The sequence below is a fragment of the Mercenaria mercenaria genome, chromosome 12, assembly GCF_021730395.1.
Source record: "Mercenaria mercenaria strain notata chromosome 12, MADL_Memer_1, whole genome shotgun sequence".
In the NCBI taxonomy this organism is placed as follows: domain Eukaryota; kingdom Metazoa; phylum Mollusca; class Bivalvia; order Venerida; family Veneridae; genus Mercenaria; species Mercenaria mercenaria.
The window spans coordinates 2,982,700-3,009,695 of record NC_069372.1 but is presented as its reverse complement, the minus strand read 5'-3'; the positions used below and the strand labels follow the sequence as shown (position 1 = coordinate 3,009,695).

The 26,996-nt window shown below is 35.4% G+C and overlaps 1 protein-coding gene and 1 pseudogene across 1 annotated transcript; one reads left to right on the top strand and one right to left on the bottom strand.

Annotated features, from left to right (window-relative positions):
• Positions 1–321: 321 nt before the first annotated feature.
• Positions 322–26,333, top strand: LOC128547154 (argininosuccinate lyase-like; annotated as a pseudogene).
• Positions 8,635–11,578, bottom strand: LOC128547181 (uncharacterized). Its single transcript, XM_053518987.1, has 2 exons — positions 11,480–11,578; positions 8,635–11,284 (listed from the first exon to the last, which is right to left on the bottom strand). Exon 2 carries the CDS (start codon positions 11,281–11,283, stop codon positions 9,196–9,198), a length of 2,088 nt encoding a protein of 695 aa, XP_053374962.1. The 5' UTR covers position 11,284; positions 11,480–11,578; the 3' UTR covers positions 8,635–9,195.
• Positions 26,334–26,996: the final 663 nt, after the last annotated feature.

Sequence of the window (26,996 nt, the reverse complement as noted above, 5' to 3'; positions counted from 1 at the left end):
ACAGTTTCTGCTAATTTGACAAAATTGTGTAGCAGGTGGAGGGAATAGATACAAGCAGGACATATGTTATCAGTATTACTAGTGGATAATTAGTAAATTTGTGTAAATCTATTTCCAAGTTTTACATTGTAATTGTTACTCTAAATTTGGCTTTATATTTGCAAAATTATTCAAGAAAATATGATTTAAAAAAAAACAACTTTTCTGCAAATAATTTATCATTGTAATGATTGTGGTACGAGTATTGCCTAGCTACTAGGTTTTTTTTTTTCATTTCTAGTAGTTCAGTTGGTGAATAGTTGGTGTAGTTAATGTTGGCTGATGACGACACCAGAGGTATGTTATCTTAAGTTTGCTTAAACTTTGCATTTGATTTGAGTTAGATTTAACCTTTAGCCTGCTAAATTTCTAAAATGGACTGGCCCATTATTCAATTTGGACAATACCATTTATCATTCGCAGGGATATTTACTCAGATTTACTGACTGAAAAGCGAACAGTGCAGACCGTGATTAGCAAGCACATTTGACGCCAGCAGGCTAAAGGTTAAACATACAGGTTAGCTGAAGTAAACTTTCAGTTCCATAGATTTATTAACCTTTAACCCGCTGGCGGCAAGTGAATTTGCATTTGCAATCAGTGCAGACCATGATCAGCCTGCACATACGTGCAGTCTGATCATGGTCTGCACTGTTCGCTATTCATTTAGTAAATTTTCGGTGAAAACACCCCTTTGAATAATAAGTGTTACAGCTAAAATTGAATGATGAACTAGTCTATTTTAGAAATGTAGCAGGGTAAACGTTAAATTTTATTGTTTTATAATAATATAAGTAAAGAAATCCATCAAACAAATGGTGGTATCTGGGTGATCAAATACTAGAGGCTATCTTCAGGTAAAATCTGTTAAAAAGGTGCAGAAAATATTTGCAGGTTTGTTGCATTTTAACCAGTCGGTGTAGTGTCGGGAAGCTAACACCCAGTTAGATAGACCAGTCCGTTTTAGAAATTTATAAGTTTTACAGCTTGACCCTTAGCCTGCTAGCGGCAAGTGATCATGATTCTGCCTTTGCGTCAAGTGCAGATCAAGACCAGCCTACACAGATGTACAGGCTGTTCATGGTCTGAACTATTCACCATTCAGTCAATAATTCTTTGGTAAGCACACCTTTAACAGTTAATGGTACTATCCAAATTGAAAGATGGGCAGGTTCATTATAGAACTTTAGCATTGCAATGGTTAAGGGAAAGGCAAAATTATTCATAAGTCCATCTGCTTCTTAAATTTCAAACCACCAAATCTTTTTCAATTAATAGCAGTATGGTTAAATTGTAAAAACTTCTTAAAGCTTATGACGGGCCTTAGTATGGCTTACGTATTAAATAAACTTCTTTTAAGGCATTGCTTGCCCTTTAAATGAACGTTTATTCTTGTTTTAAAGGTTAATTGTGTAACTGTGAATAAGCGTTTTTTAAATACAGACATGTAAATTTTTTGTGTACTTTATTGCAGGGAAACAAGTTATGGGGTGGCAGGTTTACAGGGGCAACAGACCCTGTAATGGAGAGATACAGCCAGTCATTATCTTAAGATAAACGCATGTGGCGTGAAGATGTTTAGGGTAGTAAGGCGTACGATAGATGTATACACAGAGCAGGTCTACTCACTGAAGGCGAGATGGAGGATATAGTTAAAGGTTTAGATAAGGTAAAGATTTTTATTAGAAAACAACTGGCTAGATTAAAGGTACCGGTAGTCCTTATTGCTGATAATATTTCTTAGTATAAAATACATTTGAACCTGCCTCAGTGTATAAAGCAACTAATGGCCTTATGCAAACAGTAAGCTAAGACGCCAAATTGGCTTATTTTGTTCCAATTTTACTTTCAGCTTATCCTCAGCTTATCTTGCCCTTAAGCAGCTATATTGTGTTGACTGACCACTAAATACAGGTTTGACTGTATCTACAAATACATTATGTAAAGGTCATAGTAACATTTAGACTGAGAATGATGACTCAAAACTCTCAGACACACAAACCTTCAAAGTGTTTGGCAGATGACCCCTTGCAAGCTTGATCATCTTTCAATTTAGACAGTACCATTGAATGTTAAAAGGGGTGTTTACCAAAAAGGTACTGACTGAATGGCAAGCAGTGCAGACCATGATCAGACTGGACTGCACGGATGTGCAGGCTGACTTTGGTCTGCACTGGTCGCAAAGGCAAAATCACTTGCCACCAGCAGGCAGAGGGTTAAATCATATGTACAGAAAACATTTAGGCATGAATTATAGAACAGTTAACTGCTACTACATTGAACATGATTGGGTGACCTGTGCAAGTATTTCTGACTATAAGTGATAAACCTCAGGTTTCAGCTGTAAGTTATGATGTTTTCTGTAATAAAAAACTAACAATTAATTTCAATTTTACAGCACTCGTTTGATCTTTCTGCTTATGGAAAAAAACACTGTTAGGTATTTTAATCACATGATCAGCATTGGTAATTTCTTTTGTTTAGGTCCACCATTTCCCAATAATAGCTATGACTTTTGTTTATCATCATTAGGTTGCTACATGGGTTCACAACCATAAAAACCATAACTCAGATAACTCAGATAGGCATTTTATCAGAGTTATTGCCCTTTTGTACTTAAAAATTTGATTTTCTTGGTTTAACTTTTTTAGCTCACATGAGCACTGCTCAGGTAAGTTATTGTGATCTCTCGATGTCCAGCGTCTGTCGTCTGTCAACATTTAGCTTGTGTATGTGGTAGAGGCTGTATTTTCAATTGATGTTCATGAAATTTGGTCAGAACGATTGCCTTGATGAAATCTAGGCCAAGTCCAAGTATGGGTTATCTGGGATCAAAATAAGGTCAGTAGATCAAATCAAAGCAAAACCTTGTGTATGCAATAGGGACCGCATTTTACACTGGATGTTTATAAAATTAGAATAGAATGTTTGTCTTGATGCAATCTAGGTTAATTTGAAATATGGGTCATCTGAAATTAAAAATTAAGTTACCCAGTCAAATCAAAGAATAACCTTGTGTACGCAACTACTCAGCCCTGGGGCTGTATCTTATACTGGATATTCATAAAATTTAGTCAGAATGGTCGCCTTGATGAAATCTAGGCCAAGTTTGAATATGGTTAATCTTGGGTCAGAACTAGATCGATGGGTCAAATCAAAGAAAATCTTTGTGTATGCAATAGTGGCTGCATTTTACACTGGATATTCATGAAATTAAATCAAATGTTTGTTTTGATGAACTATAGGCCAAGTGCAAATATGGGTCATCTTGGGTCAAAAAAACAGTCACTGTGTCAATTCAATGAAAAATCTTTTGTACACAATAAGGGCTGCGCTCTTCACTGGTTATTCATAAAATTTATTCAGAATGGTTGCCTTGATAAAGTCTAGATAAGAACTGAATATGTATAATCTAGGGTCAAAAACTAGGTCGCTAGGTCATATCAAACAAACACCTTTTGTATGCAACAGGGACTGCATTGTAAACTTTATCTTCATGAAATGTGATCACAATATTTGTCTGATTGAAATCTAGGTCATGTTTGTATATGGGTTATTTTGAGGCAAAAGCTAGGTCACCTGGTCAAATCAAAGAAAAAACTTGTGCATGCAATATTGGCTGCATTTAACACTGGATACTCATGAAAACTATCCAGAATGTTTGTCTTGATGAAATTTAGGTCGGGTTTAAACAGAGATCATTTGAGGTAAAAAACTAGGTAACCCAGTAAAATCAAAGAAAACCTCTGAATGCAATAGTGACTACATTCTAGGCAGGATGTTCCTGAAATTTGACTAAAATGTTTGCTTTGATGAAATTGAAGTCAAATTTAAATATGAATCATGTTGGGCCAAACAACTGGTTACCTGGTAAATACAAAGAATAACCTTGTGTGTAATAGTGGCTGCATTTTTCAGTGGATCTTCATGAAATTTGATCAGAATATTTGTCTTTATAAAAGCTAGGCTTAGGTAAAATGTGCATCATGTTGGATCAAAAACTAGGTCGCTAGGTTAAATCAAAGAAATACCTTGTCTTTGCAGAAGGGGTCGCATTTTAAGCAGGATATCCATAAAATTTGAAAGAACTGTTTCTTTTGATGCAAGTATGGGCCAACTTGGATCAAATCCTAGGTCAAATCAAAGAAATACCCTTTTTGCATTATGGGCTGCATTTTAGACTGGATATTCATTAAATTTTACCAGGCTGTTTGTCCTGGCGAAATCTATGTCAGGTTCAAATAAGGATAATCTTTGATAAAAAACTAGGTCACCTTCTCAAATCAAAGAAGAGTCATGTTACAAAAAAATACAATGTATGTATGATATTGGGGCTGCATTCTAGACTGGATATTTATTATATTTGTTAAGAATGTTTCTCTTAGTGAAGTCTAGGTCAAGCTTCAATGTGGACCATCTAGGTACAAAAGAATTTAACAGTCATTTTCAGGACGATTATTCCTGCTGTTCTCAGGTGAGCGACCTAGGACCATTTGGTCCTCTTGTTTTAAGAAACTTCACCAAAATCCAAGGAAACATGTTTTGAATTACTTCGAGAATGATAACAATCTTTGCATATCTGTAAATGCGTTAAACTTCAGTTGCACAAATTTAATAGATAGATAGATTTATTTCGGTAAGGAGTGCACATACATGGACAATTAAAAAACAACATGTCTTATTTCCATTGTGGTCCTTTGTGTTGGTGGCATGACATAGAGAGGCATAACAGAGTTTACAGAATTATGTGACTAGATGGAAATTGAAGTATGTGACTAGATGGAAATTACACAGCTATATCAAATAAAGAATTATGTGACTAGATGGAAATTGCACAACTATATCAAAAAGTAAAATGCGAGCTTAAATTAAAATGTTCATACATCGAAGGCCATAAGAATAGTTATTAAAACACATTAAATAGTTTTTAAAACACATTAAAGTAATTATGCTAAACTGTCTAGTAATAATTCTTTACTAACGTTTTAAAAACAGGTAATTTCTCAGTCTGTGCTATACTAGCAGGCAACTTATTCCATAGGGAAATACCAGAAAAGAAAAAGGACTTTAACCCAAAACCTTTGACCTTCGGAACAGCAAAAGCACCTTTGTGACTTAACCTTGTCCTATATGAATGAACAGTATCCTGTGGGATAAAATTGTCTCCCATGTAGTCCGGGGCTAACTTATTTTTAATCTTAAAAACATGACACAGGATAATCTGGTCTACACGTTTGCTGACTGGTAACCAGTTGAGAGATCTAAAGTGCTCTGGGCCAATGTGCGACCTAGCATCAAGGTCCAGGACAAACCTCATTAACTTATTCTGTGTGATTTGGAGCTTGGATTTAAGTAACTGAGTCAGACTATGGTACCATATAGAACAGGCGTAATCAGAAATGAAATTAGGGCCATGACAAGAAGTTTCTTGGTGTGTTGAGTAAGATAACGTTTCTTCCGATATAGATATTTTAACCTTGCGTTAGCCTTTTTTAATATGGAGCGAGCCATTGAATCGAAAGATAGGGTCTGATCAAGGGATGCACCAAGATATTTGACAGTAGAAGTTGGTTCAATAGTTGTACCATTACATGTAATATCAAGAGTTGGATTTGACCTTATTCTATGTTTAGATCCAAATAAGATTGACTCAGTTTTACCTAAATGAAGTGAAAACTTATTATCTACCAACCACTGACTGACAAGATGCAGGTCATCTTTCAAAGATTTTTCTACAGATGACTTACATTTACCTGAAACAAGTATACCAGAATCATCTGCATGTAACAAAAGCTTGTTTTTAACCACAGCTGACATATCGTTGACGTAAATTAAAAATAAAAGAGGGCCTAGTATGGACCCCTGTGGAACTCCACATGTAATAGGAGCAGAAGCAGAATGAGTACCAGAGACATCCACCAGCTGTTGTCTTCCTGAACGATATGACTGAAACCATCTTTAAATGTCATCACCAAGTCCCGCTGAACGAAGCGTCATAAGAAGAATGGAATGGTCTACTGTGTCGAAAGCCTTTTGGAGATCTAACAGAATCATACCTACTACATGACCTTTATCCATCTCCATCCTTATATAATCTGTTAAATGAATTAAACATGTGTCTGTTGAGAAACCACTTCTGAACCCAGACTGAAAATTGTACAATAATTTGTTTACCTTGAAGTATGATTCAGCTTGGTCGTATACAACCCTTTCATAAATCTTGGATACAATACTCAGAATTGAAATTGGGCGATAGTTACCTACAGAAGTTTTGTCATTCTTCTTAAAAATGGGAACAACCCTGGCTAATTTGAGATCATCTGGTACCACACCTTGAATGAGGGACAAATTTATGACATGAGCAAGAGGTTCAGCAATAATGCAAGCTCCATCTTTTACAAAACGGGAAGGTATACCATCCAAACCTGTAGCTTTATTAGCAACTAGCTGAGTTAAGTATTTCAATACCTGATTTTCAGAAACTAGTGAAAAAGAGTAGTTATTCAAAAGCACACCTAAACTGGCATAAAATTTTGTCACAAAAGATTTACCAAACTTATTAACCCTAGCCGGCAATTTTTCAACAAGTTTTGAGGCAACTGAAGTGTAGAATGTATTGAAAGAGTCAGCAATAGTTTCCTTATCAAAACAAATATTACCATTAATATTCAGACATATGTTGGAGCTTGAAGAAGATAACCCTTTCTTAGAAGGTAAGCCCACAGTAATTTGGAATCATTTTTATTTTCTTCAAGACCCTCGGTAAAAAAGCTTCTCTTTGCCGAATCAATCAAATATTGTGTTTTGTTACGTAAAGATTTAAAAGTACAATAGTTCTCATCACTTCTGACTTTTCTATATTGCTTAAAAGCTAAATCTCTCTGGTTTATTGCATCTAATATATTAGCATCCATCCACGGCTCTGTTCTTTGTTTGATACGTAATTGCTTAACTGGTGCAATATTGTTAACAACGGACATAAAAATGTTCTTAAACTGTTCCCAAGCTTCAGATGCATTGTCACAAGTAATAATACTCTTCCAATCCACAGCTAACAAGTTTGCTTGAAAATCTTCACTACTATAGTTTTTCATGGAACGTGTAATGATTTACAGGTGTTCGCCAGACTGTGATTACTATTATTATCAATGCATTTATTAAAATAAAAGCTTGCACTGTAAGCCAGTTAACATAAAAGATATTTTATCAAAGTTAATATTATTATCGTCACCGCTTTTTCCCCTTACTTTGTTTGCCAATATTAAACCGCTCCTATTTGATCTACGCACATATTGAGTGTACTATATACTGACTAAAGGTTAGGGTTAGGTTTAAACTAGGTTTAATAGTGTACGTTCAGTGCATGCGTACACTAAATGCGGGAGATTTAATGCCGAGCTTCCTGTGTCAAGAATAGCGTCAACAAACCATCAGTTTTAGTTTTATGTAGAAAGTGACTGGATGGCGGAGATGACAAAATATGATAGAAAGAAAAAGAAAATTTATGTCTTGTGGCCAGCGAAAAGAAAATATAAGTAATAGGGCTGAAAATATTTTACACTGCTAATTTTAGCTAGCTATTCTTCTCACCCTGACGCCGACATTGGTGTCATACCTTGGTTAAGGTTTGCATGCAAGTATATACAGCTATCATTTAAAGGCATGTAGCTTTCAAACTTATTTTTCTTTCTCTAGGTCAATTACAAACTTCACTGGGTCAAGTTTCGTCACTTTGACATGTATTTTGAGCAAAGTATGCCCCCTTTTGGACTCAGAAAATTCTCGTTAAAGTTTAACATGCAAGTTACTATCTCCAAAACTAATGCAGATATTGAATTGAAACTTCACATGTGTCTTCGGGTTTATAAAACTAGTTGATAGCACCAAGTTCCATAACTCTGACCTGCATTGTAACCAAATTATTCCCCCTTTTGAACTTAGAAAATCCAGGTTAAAGTTTAGCGTGCAAGTACATACAGCTATTACTTAAAGGCATATAGATTTGAAACTTATTTTTTCATTTTCTAGATCAATTACCAACCTCACTGGGTCAAGTCCCATAACTCAAACATGTAATTTGGGCATATTATGTTCTCTTTTGGACTTAGAAAATTCTTGTTAAAGTTTTATATGCAAGTTACTATCTCCAAAACTTATGCAGATATTGAATTGAAACTTTACATGTGCCTTCCGGTTATAAAACTAGTCCCATAAGTCTGATATGCATTTTGGTCAAATTAAGTCCCCCTTTGAACTTAAAAATTCTTTTGATATGTGAACATTTTGGGTAATATTTTCCTGCTTTTGGGACAATATTTCGAATAGTCGAGCTTGGCTGTCATATGGATAGCTCTTGTTAGTGTACAAAACTGAAATTCAGGTCAGTATATTTTGAAGCTGTACTTCACAGTATGCAGAAGTGAAATTAAAGTCAGTACATTTAAATTGGAATCGTGCGCAGTTTTCAAGTAAAAACCCAGCTGAAATAGATAAATGTGTAAAAAGAGTGGAGGAAATTATAGCTTTTAATCCCTTGTACCAAACTCTTCCTGTTATCAATATGAAATAATAAATTTCTTGATATGACTATTCATATTTTGACTGGGGCAATTTTTTCAGAAAAGTAGAACTGCACGCAAGAGTTTCTTCCCTTCAACTTCAGTAACCTCTACCTATAGGTAAGGGAGATCACTTCACAGAAAATTAAAGAAAAGAATTATTTCAATAGTCGGATTTATTTCTTTCTAAAGCATCAACTTCTAATACTTCTGCATCATTATTATTTATCTTATTCATTTAAATCCAAAGCCGCCTCCGAAAATTGCTTTTATAAAAAATTTACCGGTACCAAAAACACATTATGCCACTTTACAATAGTGGTGATGTTTTTTAAAATATTATTATTTTGATCTCAAAGTAGATGTATTTCTGAAATTTGACGTGCCTGTTGCAAGTATGGTAACATTTTCTGTCGGGTGGGTAAAACAGGTGACAAAGTTTTACTGATATTCTCTCTCATTGAGAACTATTCCTGATAAGTGTAGGTAAAATAACACTGGCTCATATCAACAGTGATAGCATTTTGAAATGTGAATTATTTCTGTCATTGTATTAATTGAAAATCTGTATCGCCAGTCAGTTCAGGTAGGTAAATCTTTATGTGTTTGTATTAGCCAGACACCTGCATATATGAAATCTAGCAGCATTGTTTCTTTCTCTGAGGCGTAAAGATGACATGTAACATTGTAGAGCATCAACAGGTCTGTTCTCCTGTTCCATGCACTGTCCTAGTAAATTCAGTGCTGTTTCTCTATGTCCAAGATTGCGCTCTGTTCTAATGACCCACTGAAGTTTGGTCAGTGCTTGTTGCTGTTCCTCGGGTCTCTGTAGTACACAATATGTTTTGTATTGTAGAAAGTAAAGGTATGGAAGTGAGTCTGCTACAGCACAGTCCATCCAGTCATCATCTCCACCTCTATGTAGCAGGTCCTCTTGTGTTGACCTAAACATTTCATACTGAAGTTCATGTGGTACACAGTTTATTTCCGAAGCGAAATATTTTACACAAAATGCAACAATATATTTTAAATCCTCTACACCATATTGATTAGAAAGTCGTAAAAATCCTGTCTTAAAGTAAGGTTTATAGACGTAGCAGGAACATAAAGACTCAGTTACTTCTATTTTATATTGTTCTTCTATATGAGAAAGAATTAAAGCAGCTATTTCTGCATTGCCTGCACAGTACATTATAGATGCAAGTTTTAGTCTGCTTGAAGCAACATCTGAGTCCAGTCCAGCTTCGATCCAGGTAAATGCTTGTGGAGAAACTGTGTTGTTAATTTGAATGTTCTGTGAGGCTATCCGAGATCCTATTGAGGTACAAAGTAAAGGTACTAGAAGTCTGCATGCTGTCCTTTCTAACATGTCACCTGCTATGTAGTATCTTTTCAGTTGTATCACTTTGTGTAATAGTGTTTCTAATCTTCCATCTTCTGTCTTCACTATGTTTAAAACACTTTGAACCATATCAGTTAACAAAACAACCGTTATAGATATTGTGTAGTCATCTGGCTGTGGTATAACATAATGTAGCTCATTTATCATATTGAGCTTAACCTGAAGTCTTTCACCAAGGTTGTCAATCTGAATTCCAAAGAGTGAAATTCCATCTAATGGGATCAAAGTTGACATTCTTTCAAGTAATTGCCGTTTGACTTCAGCAGAAAATTTTCCTGCCATTAAATTGTTTTCATGAACAATGAAATGGGGGCAGTGTTCATTCAATATACATCTGTTCAGTGTAAATAGGCAGTATTTTAAACAGTTTATTATATTAGATTCCTTCCATACACATAAAGGTTTACTTGCTATACAGTGAAATAAAACAGTTTTACACATGAAGCTTGAAATGTAACTTTCATTGGCAAGATTTTCAACATTAATGTATGATTTGAGAATCATTTTCATTAAGATGTAACATTTTATCTGAGTAATATTCAAATTGAACATCAAGCAGCGTTCAGCTAATGAGGTAGAAATTCTCCATTCAAAGGCTGCATTTTCACTTGCTCTGCTGCCAACACCAACAACAAAACACTTTGTTGATTTTGCAAATCTCTTCATTTCTGCTGTTGGCCATGTATTTGTTTCTTGCTGGTGCAGCCAAGCTCTTAATGACTGGGGACATGATATACAAGGATGTGCGAATACAATGTCCTGTGCAAGAAAACCTTGTTTTGCAGCTGATGCTGCTGATGGTCCTTGTCGCTGACGTCCTTCTATCACTGTAGCATCTATTACTGTGTTCTTGAACAAGATCCGTCCATGTGTATCATTTACAAATTCATTATCCATTTCAACTGTTTCAGGAAGAGGAGCATCATTTCTAAGTAACTGTAGAAGACAATAACCAGGTGGTGTTTTTTCATTCTGGATCATCAGGAAGTTAAGTTTACCTGGAGTCCATTCAGACCAGTCCTGTATCACAATCATATCCTCTATACAGCAAAGTGTGTCAGCATCTGATTGCAGTCCTATTGTTGTAGTGCCTTCTGATTGACTCCCTAAATTATTAACAGTCCATTGTTTACCATTTGCTCTGGAATTGATTGTCGACACAGTTTCTGTCAGTAAAGATGTCCTCCTCCTCTTCATCACAATATTTTCATTTACTCCAATATCATCCAGGACCTCAGACAGTCTCATGGATATATTGTAATAGTAATCTGGTGTATGAAACATTCTGAAAATATATAATTTTAAACATGATAGACTTCATGAAACATTATCATGATTGTGTTATGTATTCTTCATTTTTTATGTCCCAGATTTGTATACATATTATATTTTTTTACATTTTTACCATAGCAGTTTTTAATAAAATAAACACTTAAATGTGGATAGAAGATGGTAAAGATATCAAAATGGAATAACTGACCTGGTAATTTTGCAGAAAACTAAAATTTAAATGTCTACGTAGTTGGTGATTATGTTTTTTTCCAAAACAATATAACTTCCTCTTTTGGTTTCAATAACTTATTTTTCAAGGAAAGTTACTCTGATATCAATGTACATTGTATATTATATGACCATTTGCATTCAGTCCCTTACATTAATGATCCTATATAGTGATTTATATTTAATGTCTTTCCCATTAGTAATATTTTTTTTGTATGTTTACTTTTACAGTTTTCCTGTACATCAACAGCTTTCTCTAAAACCACCAAACTATACCTTGCCTTCTGAATCTTTTATTAATTGCCTTTTCTTACTCTCAGACATGAATACATTTTTCTAGAACCCCATGTTCTTATCCTCTTCTGCTTTGTTTCCCCTTACATTTTAGATCACCTGGCACATAGTGACAAGGTGAACTTATGTGATCGTGTTTCATCCGTCGTCTGCCCGCAATTACTTAATACACAATTTGTAATGGCATAATATCTCCCATATGAAAACTGGCCAGATCCAATTATGAGTTCCAGAGTTATGGCCCCGTAAAGGGCAAAAATTTGCTATTATGTCTTTTGCAGCCATAGAGACTTTATTCATTGGACTTGCAAAATATCTTTAACAACATTAGATCTTGGATTCCATGATGAACTGGCAGATCCAGTCATATGTTCTGGAGTTACAGCCCCTGGTTGGTTGACCCTTAAAAGATCCAAAATTGATTTATTACCTATGTTGTATGTATAATGTAGCCGCAGGTTTACTATGGTGTTATGTATGTATGTCAGACATGTCCTCAAGTATTGTATTTACATGTATACGGTTTTAAATACTGGGAAATCCACCCAGAATATGTAATAAGCCACACAACACAGGCTCAATTTTGAAAAAAGAATACATCTGTGAAGAAAAACATAGAGGTTTTATCTTACCAAAACCGTAACAGAGCTATACGTTGTATATAATTCAGTATACAGGTAGGTGAAGAATGGTCATCAGGGGTTTTTGTGGTACAGAAAGGAGATGAAGATATCCATACAGCCAATGAGAGGAGACTGAAGGTAAAGCCTTACAGGTTTGAGATTTCAGTTTCAAAAGATTCTTTGTACATGCATAGATTATCAAACTGCTGTGATGTGGCTACTCTTGAAATGATTCTGAAGCTGATTGAATATATGGTTCTGTTGAGACATGAACCCTAGGAATTTTTAGGCCTATTGAAGAGGGGAGCATAGAGTCCATTTGTCCATCCAGCACACTTATTGTCCGTAGGGTAACTTAAGAAATATTGAAGATGCCAAGTTGTAAATTTATATGAGCCGTGCCATGACAAAAAACCAACAAAGTGGGTTTGCGACCAGCATAGGTCCAGACCAGCATGTGCAGTCTGGCCAGGATCCATGCTGTTTTCTTTTAAAGCCTATTGGAATTGGAGAAACTGTTAGCGAACAGCATGGATCCTGACCAGACTGCGCGAATGCGCAGGCTGGTCTGGATCCATGCTGGTCACAAACCCACTATGTTAGTTTTCTCATGGCGCGGCTCATATGATGATAGAGCTCATTAAGAGGAAATTCAGTGAAAAGAACTATAACTCTAGGTGGTCCAATTTAAATTATCGCCCTTTTTGAAAACCTTGTCCGGGGTATAATTTGAATACTATGTAAGATATTGACTTCATACTTTGAATATTCATAGAGGTCAGTGTGAGGGTAAAAACACAACTCTCGCTAACCACATTTCTCCTTATCTTGACATCTGTGACTGAAAAGCCCATTAAGCTACAGTAAAATAGGGGTGCATCCACCTGTGTTACTGATTGCTTTGTTTATATCGTACACATAGCACAGATGTTTAAAGCGTAATCAGTAAAATATAGTTGTAGGGTTGAGTGCAATACTACCTTAAATTTTTATTTGATAGGAGTAATGGCAGTATTGCATCGACCCTCATATTTTGCAGGTTAGATTTCTTCATAGTATAGTAAGTAGGTGGGATATGATAATGTATATTATACGTTTATTGATAGACTTTCAAAGGGCCCATGTGGTTCTGGGACAATCTGTGTATGAAAAGAATTGGAACCAATGCCTTACCCTTGCATGATTATAAGAGGCGACTAATAGGGTCTTAACACTTGGTTTTGCAGTAACTCTGTGATTCTAGCAGGTATGCAGATTTTGATTACATACCTCATGTTTCTATTTCGATGTAAATGAGATGTGGAACCAAAACTTGTAGTCCTATTTGGCACCATATAACCTAAACTGTGTTGGTGCGCTGTAAAACCCAAATAGATAAATAAAGAAGACCTTCAAAGGGTTGTGCTCGTAGTTTCCTGCCTTTTGGCAATATTTAGTTTTGTGTATATGGAATCAACTCTGAGTAAAGGTTTGGGTTTTTATTGCTCTGGCTTTAGTGCTTCCACATTGCTACCAATCTGCTGTGTAAAATCATACAAAATATAGAATATTTATATCTGCAAAGTTCATGTCATTCACAAATTTTAGTCATATCTTTTTTTTTTTTTTTTTTTGAAACACTTTAGAGTAAAAAAATAAAATTGTTATAGTACAAGGATAGGCACTGCACAGTAAGAGAGGATTTTTAGTTGGTGAATTTTCTTTGTTTCTTTTGTTTCATCAAGAATTTGTTTCATTTATGTTCTTCTATTTAAGTGAAGGAATTAATAGGTGATGTGGCGGGGAAGTTACATACAGGACGCAGTAGAAATGATCAAGTTGCAGTGGACATGAGGTTGTGGTTTAGAAATGCCGCAAGTTCCCTCAAATCTCGTCTTGTTGATCTCATGAGAGTGATGGTACAAAGAGCTGAAAGGTGAGATTGTTTATCTTACCTATGAGACTGCATATTCCAGCACAGGTTTCAACTTTCGAACATTACACAAATCTACAAAATACACGTGTATTCTTCATTTTAGTGAGTGGTACATGTTGTATTTTAGTGAGATATATAAATTATGCTGTATTTCACAGAGATAAATATTTTGCAGTTTAGTGAGATACTCATGTTGTATTTTAGTGAGATATATATTATATTTTGTATTTCAGTGAGATACATATTTTGTATTTTAGTGAGATATACAGTCATACTGTATTTCAGTAAAATATGTAATGAATTATGTTGTATTTCAGTGCGAAATATAAAATTATGTTGTATTTCAGCGAGTTAAAAGTTTTAATGCAAGGTTATACCCACTTACAGAGAGCCCAACCAATTAAATGGAGTTACTGGATCATGAGGTAAAAACTAAACAAGTTAACCACTGCATCTGTGTCCATATGCATGTACAATTTCAGTCTAAAGTTTACCGTAAGTTTGTTTATAGTATATTTACATAAATAGATCTTTCTGCAGCTGCAGAGTACTGTTAGATAATTTAATTTTATGGGCATGAAATTTCGTGGTTTTGGTAAAACTGCAATTTCATAGGGATATGATTTTGTGGATTTCAACTTTCGAAAATGAAATATGTCAGTTAGATTTCGTGGATTGATGCAACCACAAAATCCATGAAAAATAGTCCTTTACGAATATTTATGAACACATTCATGCCGGGTTTCATCCTTACAATTTCTTACAGGACAAACAGAAAATTTTGCTTTTTTTAAGATTCTGTTAAAATTTCAGATTTCAAATTTAAGGTGTATGAACAAGACTTAAAGGTTGATGAATTCCAGCTCTGAACTTGAAGGTAGACAGGCGGCTGAATCATAAGCCATTTGCATTTAAATACTTCTTTAAATTAGCAAGTTTAAATGATTGGGATTTTGCATCATTTATTTCAGTTAAATAGTTAAATTAAGAAATTATTTATAGCAGAAGAGTGCTTTAACACTATTTGTGCACAATGGCTGGTTATACCTTTGGCGTAATAATTTTGAAATGATTTGAACAACGTTTTACCACATGTGTGTATAAATAGTGTTAAAACAGGCTTGTGGTATAAATTATTTCCATTCTCACATGCCCATAATCTTTATTGCAGTTACGTGTAGATGTTAAGGAGGGATTATGAGAGACTGGTCCAGCTTTCAGATCGTTCAAACACCAGTCCACTTGGAAGTGGTGCTATTGCTGGAAATCCATTCAATATTGACAGAGTTACCCTAGCAACTGGTAAGTATTTGTATGCAAAAGATATTACTTCATGTACATGCAAAAGATATTACTATCAGAACAGATATGTTCAGAAGTAAAGTAAAGAAAAAAAATCTTAAAAATTGTTTATCTGTCTTAATGGGAGACAAGTTTTCTTAGACTGCATCTAGTATTACAGGGAGACAATTTTTGTATTGTTTTAGATAGAGACAGTTTTTGTAATGATTGCATATCTGCTAATTGTTATGATTGCATATCTTTATTAAGGTGAGATAACTTCTGTGATGAACCCATTTTTATGCTGAACACATCGTCACTGCTTCGTCTGTCTGTTGTATGTTAATTTCGCAAACATTGTCTTTCTTATATTTCTCAGCAACCACTGGCTGGACTTTAGTGAAAATTCGTAGGAAGTTTCACTGTTGATAGGAACTTTCATATTATCTCCATGCACTAGTCTGATGTTTTTTAATGCCCCCGCCATAAAATGAGGGGGGCATATACTGTTACCACTGCCCGTGTGTGTGTATTCGGGAAAGGGTGGTGTTGTGTCCAGGCCATAACTTTAACATGCATAGTCTGATTTCAAAATAATTGACACAAATGAAAAGCATGGATAAATAATGTGTCATTCGCAAGAACCTTTTCACTAGCTTAGAGGTCAAGGTCACAGTCCTTGGTTGAACTTAGCCAATTTTCACTACATGTATACTGATAATGTGGTCTTCATGTCTGGTCCATAACTTTAATATGTATGATCCGATTTCAAAATAATTTGACTCAAATGGTGAGCATGGATGGGCAATGTGTTGTGCACAAAACCCATTTCACTAGCTCAAAGGTTAAGGTCACAGTCCTTGGTTGAACTTAGCCAATTTTCTTACTACATATACATATTACTAAATTTTCTGGTTTTCCTACAATATTTTTTTTTGTAAATAAATAGAATCAAGGGTCCTTCTTTTAGTGTGTGAATAGTACCATGTCTGTGACCTTCCTCATGTTGTGGGGACATCCGAGTATGTGACACATGTCTAGTTTAATATTACTAAATTATTTCTGTTTGACTACTCAACATTAGTATACTATAGTTTCATTTCTTAGTTGGAGTATTTCTTTGCAACCTCTACCTGAAACTTATCAAAACTTTATATGAAGCTTCACTTCCAAGATGAGATGCACAAACATGTATTATCTTTATTGCTCTTTGATTCTTCAACATTTTACTGTGCAAGTACCCTTTCTTGTCCCGAGTATTCCTCGGCAACCATTGGATAGAATTCATCGAAACCTCATAGGAAGATTCACTTCCAAGAGGAGATGCGCATATTGTTTACATGTTTTAGCCTGATGATATTTCACTGAGTTATTGCTCTTTTATTATTCAACATAGTATACTATAACATAGTATATACTATAGTACCATTTCTTATCTAGAGAGCTCCTCAGCATACACCAGCTGGAATACATCAAAACTTCATAGGAAGCTTTACTCCAAAAATGAGAAGGGGATATGCCCCATATTCTTATTCCACTTGAATGATGTACTCTAGATTAGTACCATTTCTTTTCCAGTGTATTCCATAGCAATCATTGGCTGATATTCAGCAAAACATCATAGGAAGCTTCAGTCCCAAGAGGAGAGGCTCATTCATGTATCTTGTGCACACTTCTTAGCAAGTACTTGCTTGAGTTCTGAGAAACTTCTTTGGAAGCTTTACTGCTAAGACAAGATATGTGCCCAGTCGATGAATTCCACTTTTGTTGTTTTAATATGAAATAATCATATTTTGGGGAACATCCATTGGTTTTGCCGATATTTTCTTGTTTTTGATTAAAGGGAGACCAATTCTATAATGATTCAATCAATTTATTTACAGATCTGAGATTTTCTGGTGTAACAGACAACAGCTTGGATGCTGTAAGTGATAGAGATTTTATAGGTCAGTTCTCTTTGCTGGTATTGTAAAAGCAGGAAGTTTTGCGAGGGTTTAATTTTCGCTGTTTTCGCGAGGCCCTACATCTCGCGAAAATTAATCCTCTTGTAAATATTCACCATTAGTGTAATTCAAGTATGATACCATTTTAAACAATTTCGCGAATATTAAACCTTGCGAACACATAGTTAAAATTTCAAATTTGCGAAATTTTTACCCAGCAAAAATGCGTGCTTTTACAGTATGTCATATATTAAGATAGTTGCTGTTGTAAAGGGATTATATGATTTGCAACAATACATTTCAGATGATCAGTCAATATCACAATTAGGCTAAGGTTGCGTTCAGTCCTTTCCACCACATAAAAGTAATTCTGCAAGTTCTTGCAAATGCCTTCTCTGTTGCCACAAAAAAAAACTGCCAGCTCTCTTTAGTACAGGTGAGTGTAGTGTAATGAAATAGAATTTCATTCTTTCATAGGTGGGTATTATCAGACATTCCAAAGGAAAATTTCATGTGCATAGCCTTAAGTTGTATTGAGGGAAGTCCAGATATTTAAAATTTGTTAGAACAACCAGCTCAATTAAGAAATAATTTATAGCAAAAGAGTGCTTTGACACTGTTTATGCACGATGGGCGGTTATACGTCTGGTGTAATAATTTCACGAGGGCGCAGCCCGAGTGATATTATTTGTGCGACGTACAAGTATTACCACCCGAATGTATAAATAGTGTTAAAACATGGTTTTGCTATAAATTCTTTCGATTCTTATATGCCCTTAATCCAAAACAGTAGATAAGATATGGAAGTGCTCTTTCTTGGTCGCAGCAAAAACTTTGATGTCACCGCACGTTAACATGGTATCATTCTATCGTAAGAGTGTTTTAACAGAGACAAGCATATTAGAATATAAGTTATGTCGCATGTTTGTGCTACAGAACATATCATTAGCAGTTTCTTTGTATTTTACTTCAGGAAAAATGGTTTTAACTCGCATCTAAGAACATAAACATTGTTTATAAATTTTTGATATGACAGCATGTTAATATTAAAGGGAGACAACTTTTGTAATGTTTGCAGCTTTGTATTGAAGGGGGACAACTTTTGTATTTGTTATAAGGATATTTAGTGAAAAAGACTCCAATATCACATTTGAGAATATCTAATACATAAAATTAATTTTGTAGACGGCATATACGTTTTATTTTCAGTTGAGTTTTTGTCCTGGGCAAGTTGAATGAGCTTACATCTAAGCAGATGGGCAGAAGATTTGATACTGTATTCCAGTAAACAGTTTGGCTTTGTTACACTTTCAGATGCATACAGGTAAGAAGAATCCCTCTTTTTAAGTGCCAATCCAGTTGGCGCAGTAAACGGGATAAAAAGGCTTTCAATCATAAGTTACAGATTCAAGTCTCGTACGAGTTCAGTGTTCTACATGATGACTGACTTAAAACATCTCGTCCTCCACCCTCTGATTGATGTTGAGAAATTATCAGTAGTAAAGGATCTAGGAATGCTACTTCTTTCAATTGATAGATGGTACTTGTTTTGAATGACTATGTAAAGTTTATTTACCACCACTTTATGAAACAATGAACATAAGCTCTGTAGACTTTTTGAGTGACCTATTTTAAGAATAGCTCAAACCAAATATACCTACTGCTGGATCAACTAAGGCAATCATAGTAAAGTGCCAAGAATCCAGCCAGGGGCCTTCACCTCCATAGGAAAGCATCTAGCCCCTGTCGACCAATGTGTCCACTCAGTGAGGCAGTATTCATATTTTTATGAGCATGTGAAAATTGTCTGACTTCAATAAGAGATATATTCCATATTCATTCAAAACATCTTTTTTTTAATTTTCCTCTTTTTGGCTTGTCTGATTTTGAAAAAAATCTACAAGAATAGATATTGTCGTCACCGGCATCGGCGTTGGTTAAAATTTTTGTTTAGGTCCACCTTTTCTCAAAAACTATAAGAGCTACAGCTTTAAAACTTTGCACACTTCTTTATCATTATTAGGGGATTATGTAGGCCAAGAACAATAGCCATGATTGTCAGTAAGGTACAAGGTAATGTTTTTATGCCCCCGCCATAAAATGGGGGGTGGGGGCGTGCATATAGTGTTACCCCTGTCGGTGTGTTTGGAAAGGGTGGTGTTCGTGTCCGGGCCATGACTTTGACATGCATGGTCCAATTTCAGACTAATTTGACACAAGTGATAAGCATGGTAGACAATTTGTCATGGACAAAAGCCATTTTTCTAACGCAAAGGTCAAGGTCATCGTCCTTGGTTGAACGTAGCCAATTTTCACTACATAAGTAGTCTTAGTGTCCGGGCCATAACTTTGACTTGCATGGTCCGATCTCAGAATAATTTGAAACAAATGGTAAGCATGGATAGACGATGTGTCATGCGCAAAACCATTTCTTTCGCTCAAAGGTCAAGGTCACAGTCCTTGGTTGAACATAGCCAATTTTCACTACATAAGTAGTCTTTGTGTACGGGCCATAACTTTGACTTGCATGGTCCGATTTCAGAATAATTTGAAAAAAATGGTAAGCATGGATAGACGATGTGTCATGCGCAAAACCATTTCTTTTGCTCAAAGGTCAAGGTCACAGTCCGTGGTTGAACTTAGCCAATTTTCACTACATGTATACTGATAAATGTGGTCTTCGTGTCTGGTCAATAACTTTGACATGCATAGTCCGATTACAAAATAATTAGAGGCAAATGATAAGCATGCATAGACAATGTGCCATGCGCAATAACCATTTCACTAGCTCAAAGGTTAAGGTCACAGTCCTTGGTTGAACTTAGCCAATTTATTACATATACAGGTTACTAAATTTTCTGGTTTTCCTACAATATTTTTTTATATAAATAAATAGGGCCAAGTGTCCTTCTTTTAGTTCGTGAGCAGTACCATGCCTGTGACCTTTCTCATGTTGCGGGGGCATCCATGTCTGTGACACATTTCTAGTTTATATATATTTCTTGTAGCACTGGAAGCAGTCTAATGCCACAAAAGAAAAACTCAGACAGCCTGGAATTGATCCGTGGTAAATCTGGAACAATATTTGGCAGGGTTTGTATAAGTTAAGTTTTGAAATGAGGATGGTTATTAAATTGGAACAATAATAGGAGATTTAATTCATTGATGGGGGTTGGGGTTAACACTGTCTCAAACTGTCATTAGTTTAGCCAATGTCCTTGTCTTCAGCTTTTTGCCTTGTTAGCTGACCTGAACTTTGGTCAGGTTGATGTATTAATACAGATGGATGGTCCGGTGTCAATGTTCCTGGATCAAGGTTTATACTTAAACATTTTCTCTTATAAAAGTACTATTTAGAATTTCATGAAACTTGGCCTGTAGCATCGTGGCATGGACTTCTCTCAAGTTTGTTCCAAAGGGTCTGATTGGCCCCTTTTATTGGCTACCAGAGCTAGAAATAGAAAATAAACTCTTATTGATTTCTCATGTATCATGTGATGGATATTGGTCTAGAGCACCTTTGGTTGGAACTCTTCCTGGTTACTCATTTTGGGCCCATTATTTCAAAAAATAGAAAAACCTTTAAATAACTTTTCATAAAATAATCAATGTTCACCAAACTTGGTCAGAAGCCAGGTCAAAAGGTCAAGGTCCTCTTTGAGTGATTTACTAGAACCTGTTCTTATTTTGGTATAACAAAATAACATCAAATTAGACCAGAGTAGACATTATTTAGTGCACTGATGGTTATCGTTAAACATTATTAGCTCGACTATTCGAAGAATAGTCTAGCTATTCTACTCACCCTGGCGTCGCCGTCGCCGTCACACCTTGGTTAAGTTTTTGCGTGCAAGTACATACAGCTATGACCAAAAGGCATATAGATTTGAAACTTAATTTTTCTTTTTCTAGATCAATTACCAACCTCATTGGGTCAAGTCCAATAACTCTGACATGTATTTTGGGCCAATTATGCCCCCTTTTGGACTTAGAAAATCCTGGTTAAAGTTTTACATGCAAGTTACTATCTCAAAAGCTAATGCAGATATTGAATTGAAACTTCACATGTGTCTTTGGGGTTATAAAACTAGTTGATAGCATCAAGTCCCATAACTCTGATATGCATTTTAGTCAAATTATGCCCCCTTTGGACTTAGAAAATCCTGGTTAAAGTTTTTGCGTGCAAGTACATACAGCTATTACTTAAAGGCATATAGATTTGAAACTTATTTTTTCATTTTCTAGATCAATTACCAACCTCACTGGGTCAAGTCCCATAACTCTGACATGTATTTTTGGCACATTATGCCCCCTTTTGGACTTAAAAAATTCTGGTTAAAGTTTTACATGCAAGTTACTATCTCCAAAGCTAATGCAGATATTGAATTGAAACTTCACAGGGGCCTCCGTGGCCGAGTGGTTAAGGTCGCTGACTTCAAATCACTTGCCCCTCATCGATGTGGGTTCGAGCCTCACTCGGGGCTTTGAATTTTTCATGTGAGGAAGCCATCCAGCTGGCTTACGGAAGGTCGGTGGTTCTACCCAGGTGCCCGCTCGTGATGAAATAATGCACGGATGGGCACCTGGGGAACTTAACACACTTTTGATATTTAACATTTTGGGTAATATTTTCCTGCTTCTGGGACAATATTTCGAACAGTCGAGCTTGGCTGTCTTACGGACAGCTCTTGTTTTTTTCATGTTCTGACCAATGCTACATACCTACCTTTTGGTTCTTCTAGTGCTGTGGTTTCATGATGACTTTGAAAGGTATTCCAAGTACATACAACAAAGATTTACAGGTAAGACTGTGTTGTGACATTACTTTAGCTCAACTTTTTGAGGAAAATATAGTTTTTGATAAAGTCTAATATCTCTGTTATTGTCAAAGCTTTTGACAGAGTTATGCCACTTTTCAACTTAGCATTTCTGTGGTTAAAGTTTTATAAAGTTTTTACTGGCAAAGCTCTAATTAGCGTCAAGCACTGAGAAAAGTAGAGTGTGCTGTCTTACAGACAGCTCTTGTTAAATATTTTAGCTCATCTGACTTTTCTAGGTATTGTCATCACTTATCATCAGACTGAGTGTTGGTTTTCATTAAGATATTTGTTTAAGTCCACTTTTTAGCTCACCTGAGCCAAAGGCTGAAGGTGAGCTTTTGTGACCAGTCTGTCCTCTGTCTGTCAACAATTTCTTGTCTGCACGATAGTGGTTTCATTTATGACTTGCACACAGTTTGTATCACCATAAGGTTTTGGTTCTTTTTTTTCAGCTATATTCCATTATGGGTTCTAGAGTTACAGCCCCTGAAATGCCAGACCTAATAAGTAGGTCAAGAGGTATAACTTTGTTTTGCATTTTATTTGAATTATTACCCTTTTAAGCTTGACTATTCAAATAATAGGTAGAGCTATTGAACTCGCTCATTTTTCAGAGTCTGTGACCCAGTTAGGTTTAGTTTTTGTGTGTAGGCTGGTATCACCATAACCACTTATGGGAATGGATTGAACATTCATGAACTAATTAATTGTGATGAAATAGGTTCCATAAATCTGTTTAGCTTTTTTACAAAATTGTGCCAATTTTTTTAAATTCGCAATTTTCAGTTAAGTTTTTGCATGTAAACTGATATCTCATTACCCACTAATGGAAATGGATTGAAACTTCACACACATGTCCTTTGTATTGGACTGACATGCATTGTACATGTTCCATGGGAAGGAAACTAAAATAGAAGAAACCTTTAAACAATTCTTTCTCTTGAACCAGTCAATAGATCTTCATCAAACTTGATTTTGTTCAAATGGGGGAGCTTAGCCCCTCTTAGGGGCTGCTAGATGTAAAAATAGGAAAACCTCTCAGTGATTTCTTCTCATGAACCACATGATGGATTTTCTTCATATTTGGTCAGTAACATCATTTAAAGGTCCTCTCTGAGACTGGTTCAAATGGGGGCGCTTGGCCCCTTGTAGGGGCTACTTGTGCTAAAAATTAAAATACCTTTCTTCTCATGAACTGCTTCACGGGTCTTCATCAAACTTTGTCAGTAGCATATTTTTAAGGTCCTCTCCCATTGTTTTTAAATGTGGACACTTCACCCCTGATAGGCACCACTAGAACTACAACAAGAAATCCTGAAAATGACTTCTTCTCAAGAACCACAGGATAGAGCTTCATCAAACTTGGTCTGTAGCATGCTTATAAATTCTTGTTAAATTTCTTCAAATGAGGGCACTTAGCCCCTGCAGAAATATAGAAATATCTTTAACTGACTTTTTCTGATGGATCTTCATTAAACGTGGTCCACAGCATTCTTGAAAGGACCACTCAGATTTATTAAAATGGAAGCACTTGACCTGTTGTATTCTTTTTTCTAAAACAGTTGTCACCATTCTTGATTCAGTGTGTCATACATATACGAGGACCATTTTAAAAATAATGACAATTGTGCTGAATTTTGAACACAGTCTGTGTACAGACTTCAAATTTGTAGGACCAGGATAACATTAACATGTTCAGATTTATACTGTTATACTACAGGAGGATAAAGAAGCCATGTTTGATGTCTATGACACACTGGAAGGAACATTACAGGTAGCAACTGGAGTCATCACCACACTTGAGGTACTTTGGTGAAACAAAGATATCTAAAGTCTTACTGCACATAAGTTACATTTGCAAAATAATTCGAAAAACTTACTTTGCTTACTGTCTGTTGTAAAACAACTGTAAAAGTCTTATTGCACATAAGATGCTTTTGTGAAACAATTCTAAATTCTTTAATATGTATATTTCTGAAGGTGAGATTAAACATGATACAGAAAGCTCATTATAACAGTAACTTAGTCAGATACATCACTTGCCCCTCATCAATGTGGGTCCGAGCCTCACTGGGCGTTAAATTCTTTAAGTGAGGAAGCCATCCAGCTGACTTATTTAAGGTTGATGGGTCTACCCTAGTACCCGCTCGTGATGTCACATCATCTTTTTTTAGCTCAGCTGTCACGAAGTGACAAGATGAGCTATTGTGACCGCTTGATAACACCGCCCTGGGTGTCACATGGTTTAAATGGACTTATATAGGGAAAACTTTGAAAATCTTCTTGTACAAAACCACACGGCCTAGGGCTTTGATATTTGGTAAGTAGCATTATCTAGTGGTCCTCTACCAAGATTATTCAAATTATCCTCGTAGGCTCAAATATGGCCCCGCCCTGGGGGTGCCAAGTTTAACATAGACTTATATAGGAAAAAAAAATTTAAAATCTTCTCGTCTGAAACCACAACACTTAGACCTTTGATATTTTGTTTGTAGCATTGTCTTATGGTCCTCAACCAAATTGTTCAAATTGTACCCCTGGGGTGAAAAGAGGCCCTGCCTTGGGGGTCCCAAGTTTTATATAGACTTATATAGGAAAAAAACTTTAAAAATCTTCTTGTCTGAAACCATACGACCTAGGCTTTTGATATTTGGTATGATGCATTGTCTAGTAGTCCTCTACCAAAATTGTTCAAATTATTCCCCCTGGGGTTAAAAGAGACCCCGCCCTGGGGTCACTTAGTTATGTGAGTTATATAGGAAAAAATACTAAAAATCACCTGATCCTATTTCCAAGACTGTTTAATTATAATTACCTGATAACCCCAAGTAATATGTTGTCACTTGACTGTGACCTTGACCTACTGACCTACTTTCTTGTTTTTTAAGATACAGCCTTGAAATTTTTATGACATAAACAGTTTTGCACACCAAGCATAAAGCTGAATTTCATTGACTATGAATGTGACCTACTGACTTTCTTAATATTTTATCATCAGTGTGACATTTGAAACATGTAGCTCATATTACTCAGGTGAGCGATCCAGGGTCATCATGAGCCTCTTGTTTTAGATTTTGACAAATTTCTTTGAACTGTTGTCAAATTGCCAAACAAGTGTTTAATAGGGAATTCCACTGTTAATGTTTGGCCCATGAACATTTCGATGTATTATACACTTGTTTTATATTAATATGTTCTTTGTTATGTTAATTAAGTTATTCTATAACCAACAAGTTCCTGTTACCTCCATTGAGTTCGTTAGAGAGATTTTCTACAAGAGTTTCAGATTTGTTTTGTATAGTTGAAACATATTTATTTTGAAAACTGCATGCCAATACATTTCGCAAGCAGGAAAACATTCAAGTCCAAAAATAGATTAGAATGTGTTTTATGTTATAGATGTTTGGTTGTATTTGTAGTTGCATGTTTGAGAAGGACGTTTTAGAGATCTGGAATTATGAGACATCAGTGAGTCAGTACAAAGCCTATGGAGGAACAGCACTGAGCAGTGTGCAGGAACAGATACATAACATGCTGAACTGGTTGAGTGAACTGAGAATCTAAAATCGGCTTGTTCCATACTTGTGACAAATGATGGATCACATTGTTCATACACGAATGCATAAGATATTGATTGCAACTGTAATTTGACAGATCACCTACAGATGTTAAGATGTACTTCTGGATATTAGTCTGCCAATATCTGAGGAAAATGTAACTTCTGATGGCATTTTTTGTTAATGCTCGGATATTATTATAAAAGTGTTCCTTAGGATCAAACATGAAATTTAAAAGGGGCTGTCGCCTTCTAGGGTTCCTCCTTACAGTATAATGGGGTCAAAGGTCAAATGAGTGCATTTACGAATAAACTACACCGTTGTGCATTCGTTTTGTTTTCATATAAACATCTAAATTGGTTTAAATATTGTTTTTCAACGCCCTTTAGTATTTTTGTAAATAAAACTGATGATAATATTAAAAATATATATATATTATATTATATAGAATAATATATATCTGGGAAAAGTGGCATACGATGGCAAAGTGTGTTATACTTGACATATTTGCCAATCTATATATTTGGATCAACTTCGAAAATATTTTTGGTATTGTCGTATCCAAGGGTTATTTTAATGTAATTTCAAGGTCACAGACATGTCAAGGTCAAAAATGAACTTTTGAAAATGACTTCTAAGGTACTACATGAATCAAAATGGTGCGTTTATTAATAATATACAACTTTTCTCTTTTTTTTTCTTTTATCGCCAAATTTTGACAGATTTGGATGAATGTTCTACACAATGTTTAATGATTATTTTATAATAATAAAACATAAAAACGATCAAAGCCTGAATTTTATTCATTTAACCGTAAGGGTAACAATAAGGTAACCCTTAAATAAAATGTCACATAATTACTAAATTCATCACAGCAGAAATTCAAAGTACCATATTCTGAATGTTCAACTATGTTTAATTGAAACGGAACATCCGTCAATATTTTCAATATGAACATATTAATTTTATATCTGGTTTTGGACGTCATTAATGACACCAATTAATGACAAAATTGTCCAATACTGCAGATGGCAGTACTTGCCAGATAGAGACCAGCACCAAGT

Coding starts and splice junctions, on each gene's coding strand:
- LOC128547181 (XM_053518987.1), bottom strand. CDS start 11,283: ATGTTTCATACACCAGATTACTATTACAATATATCCATGAGACTGTCT.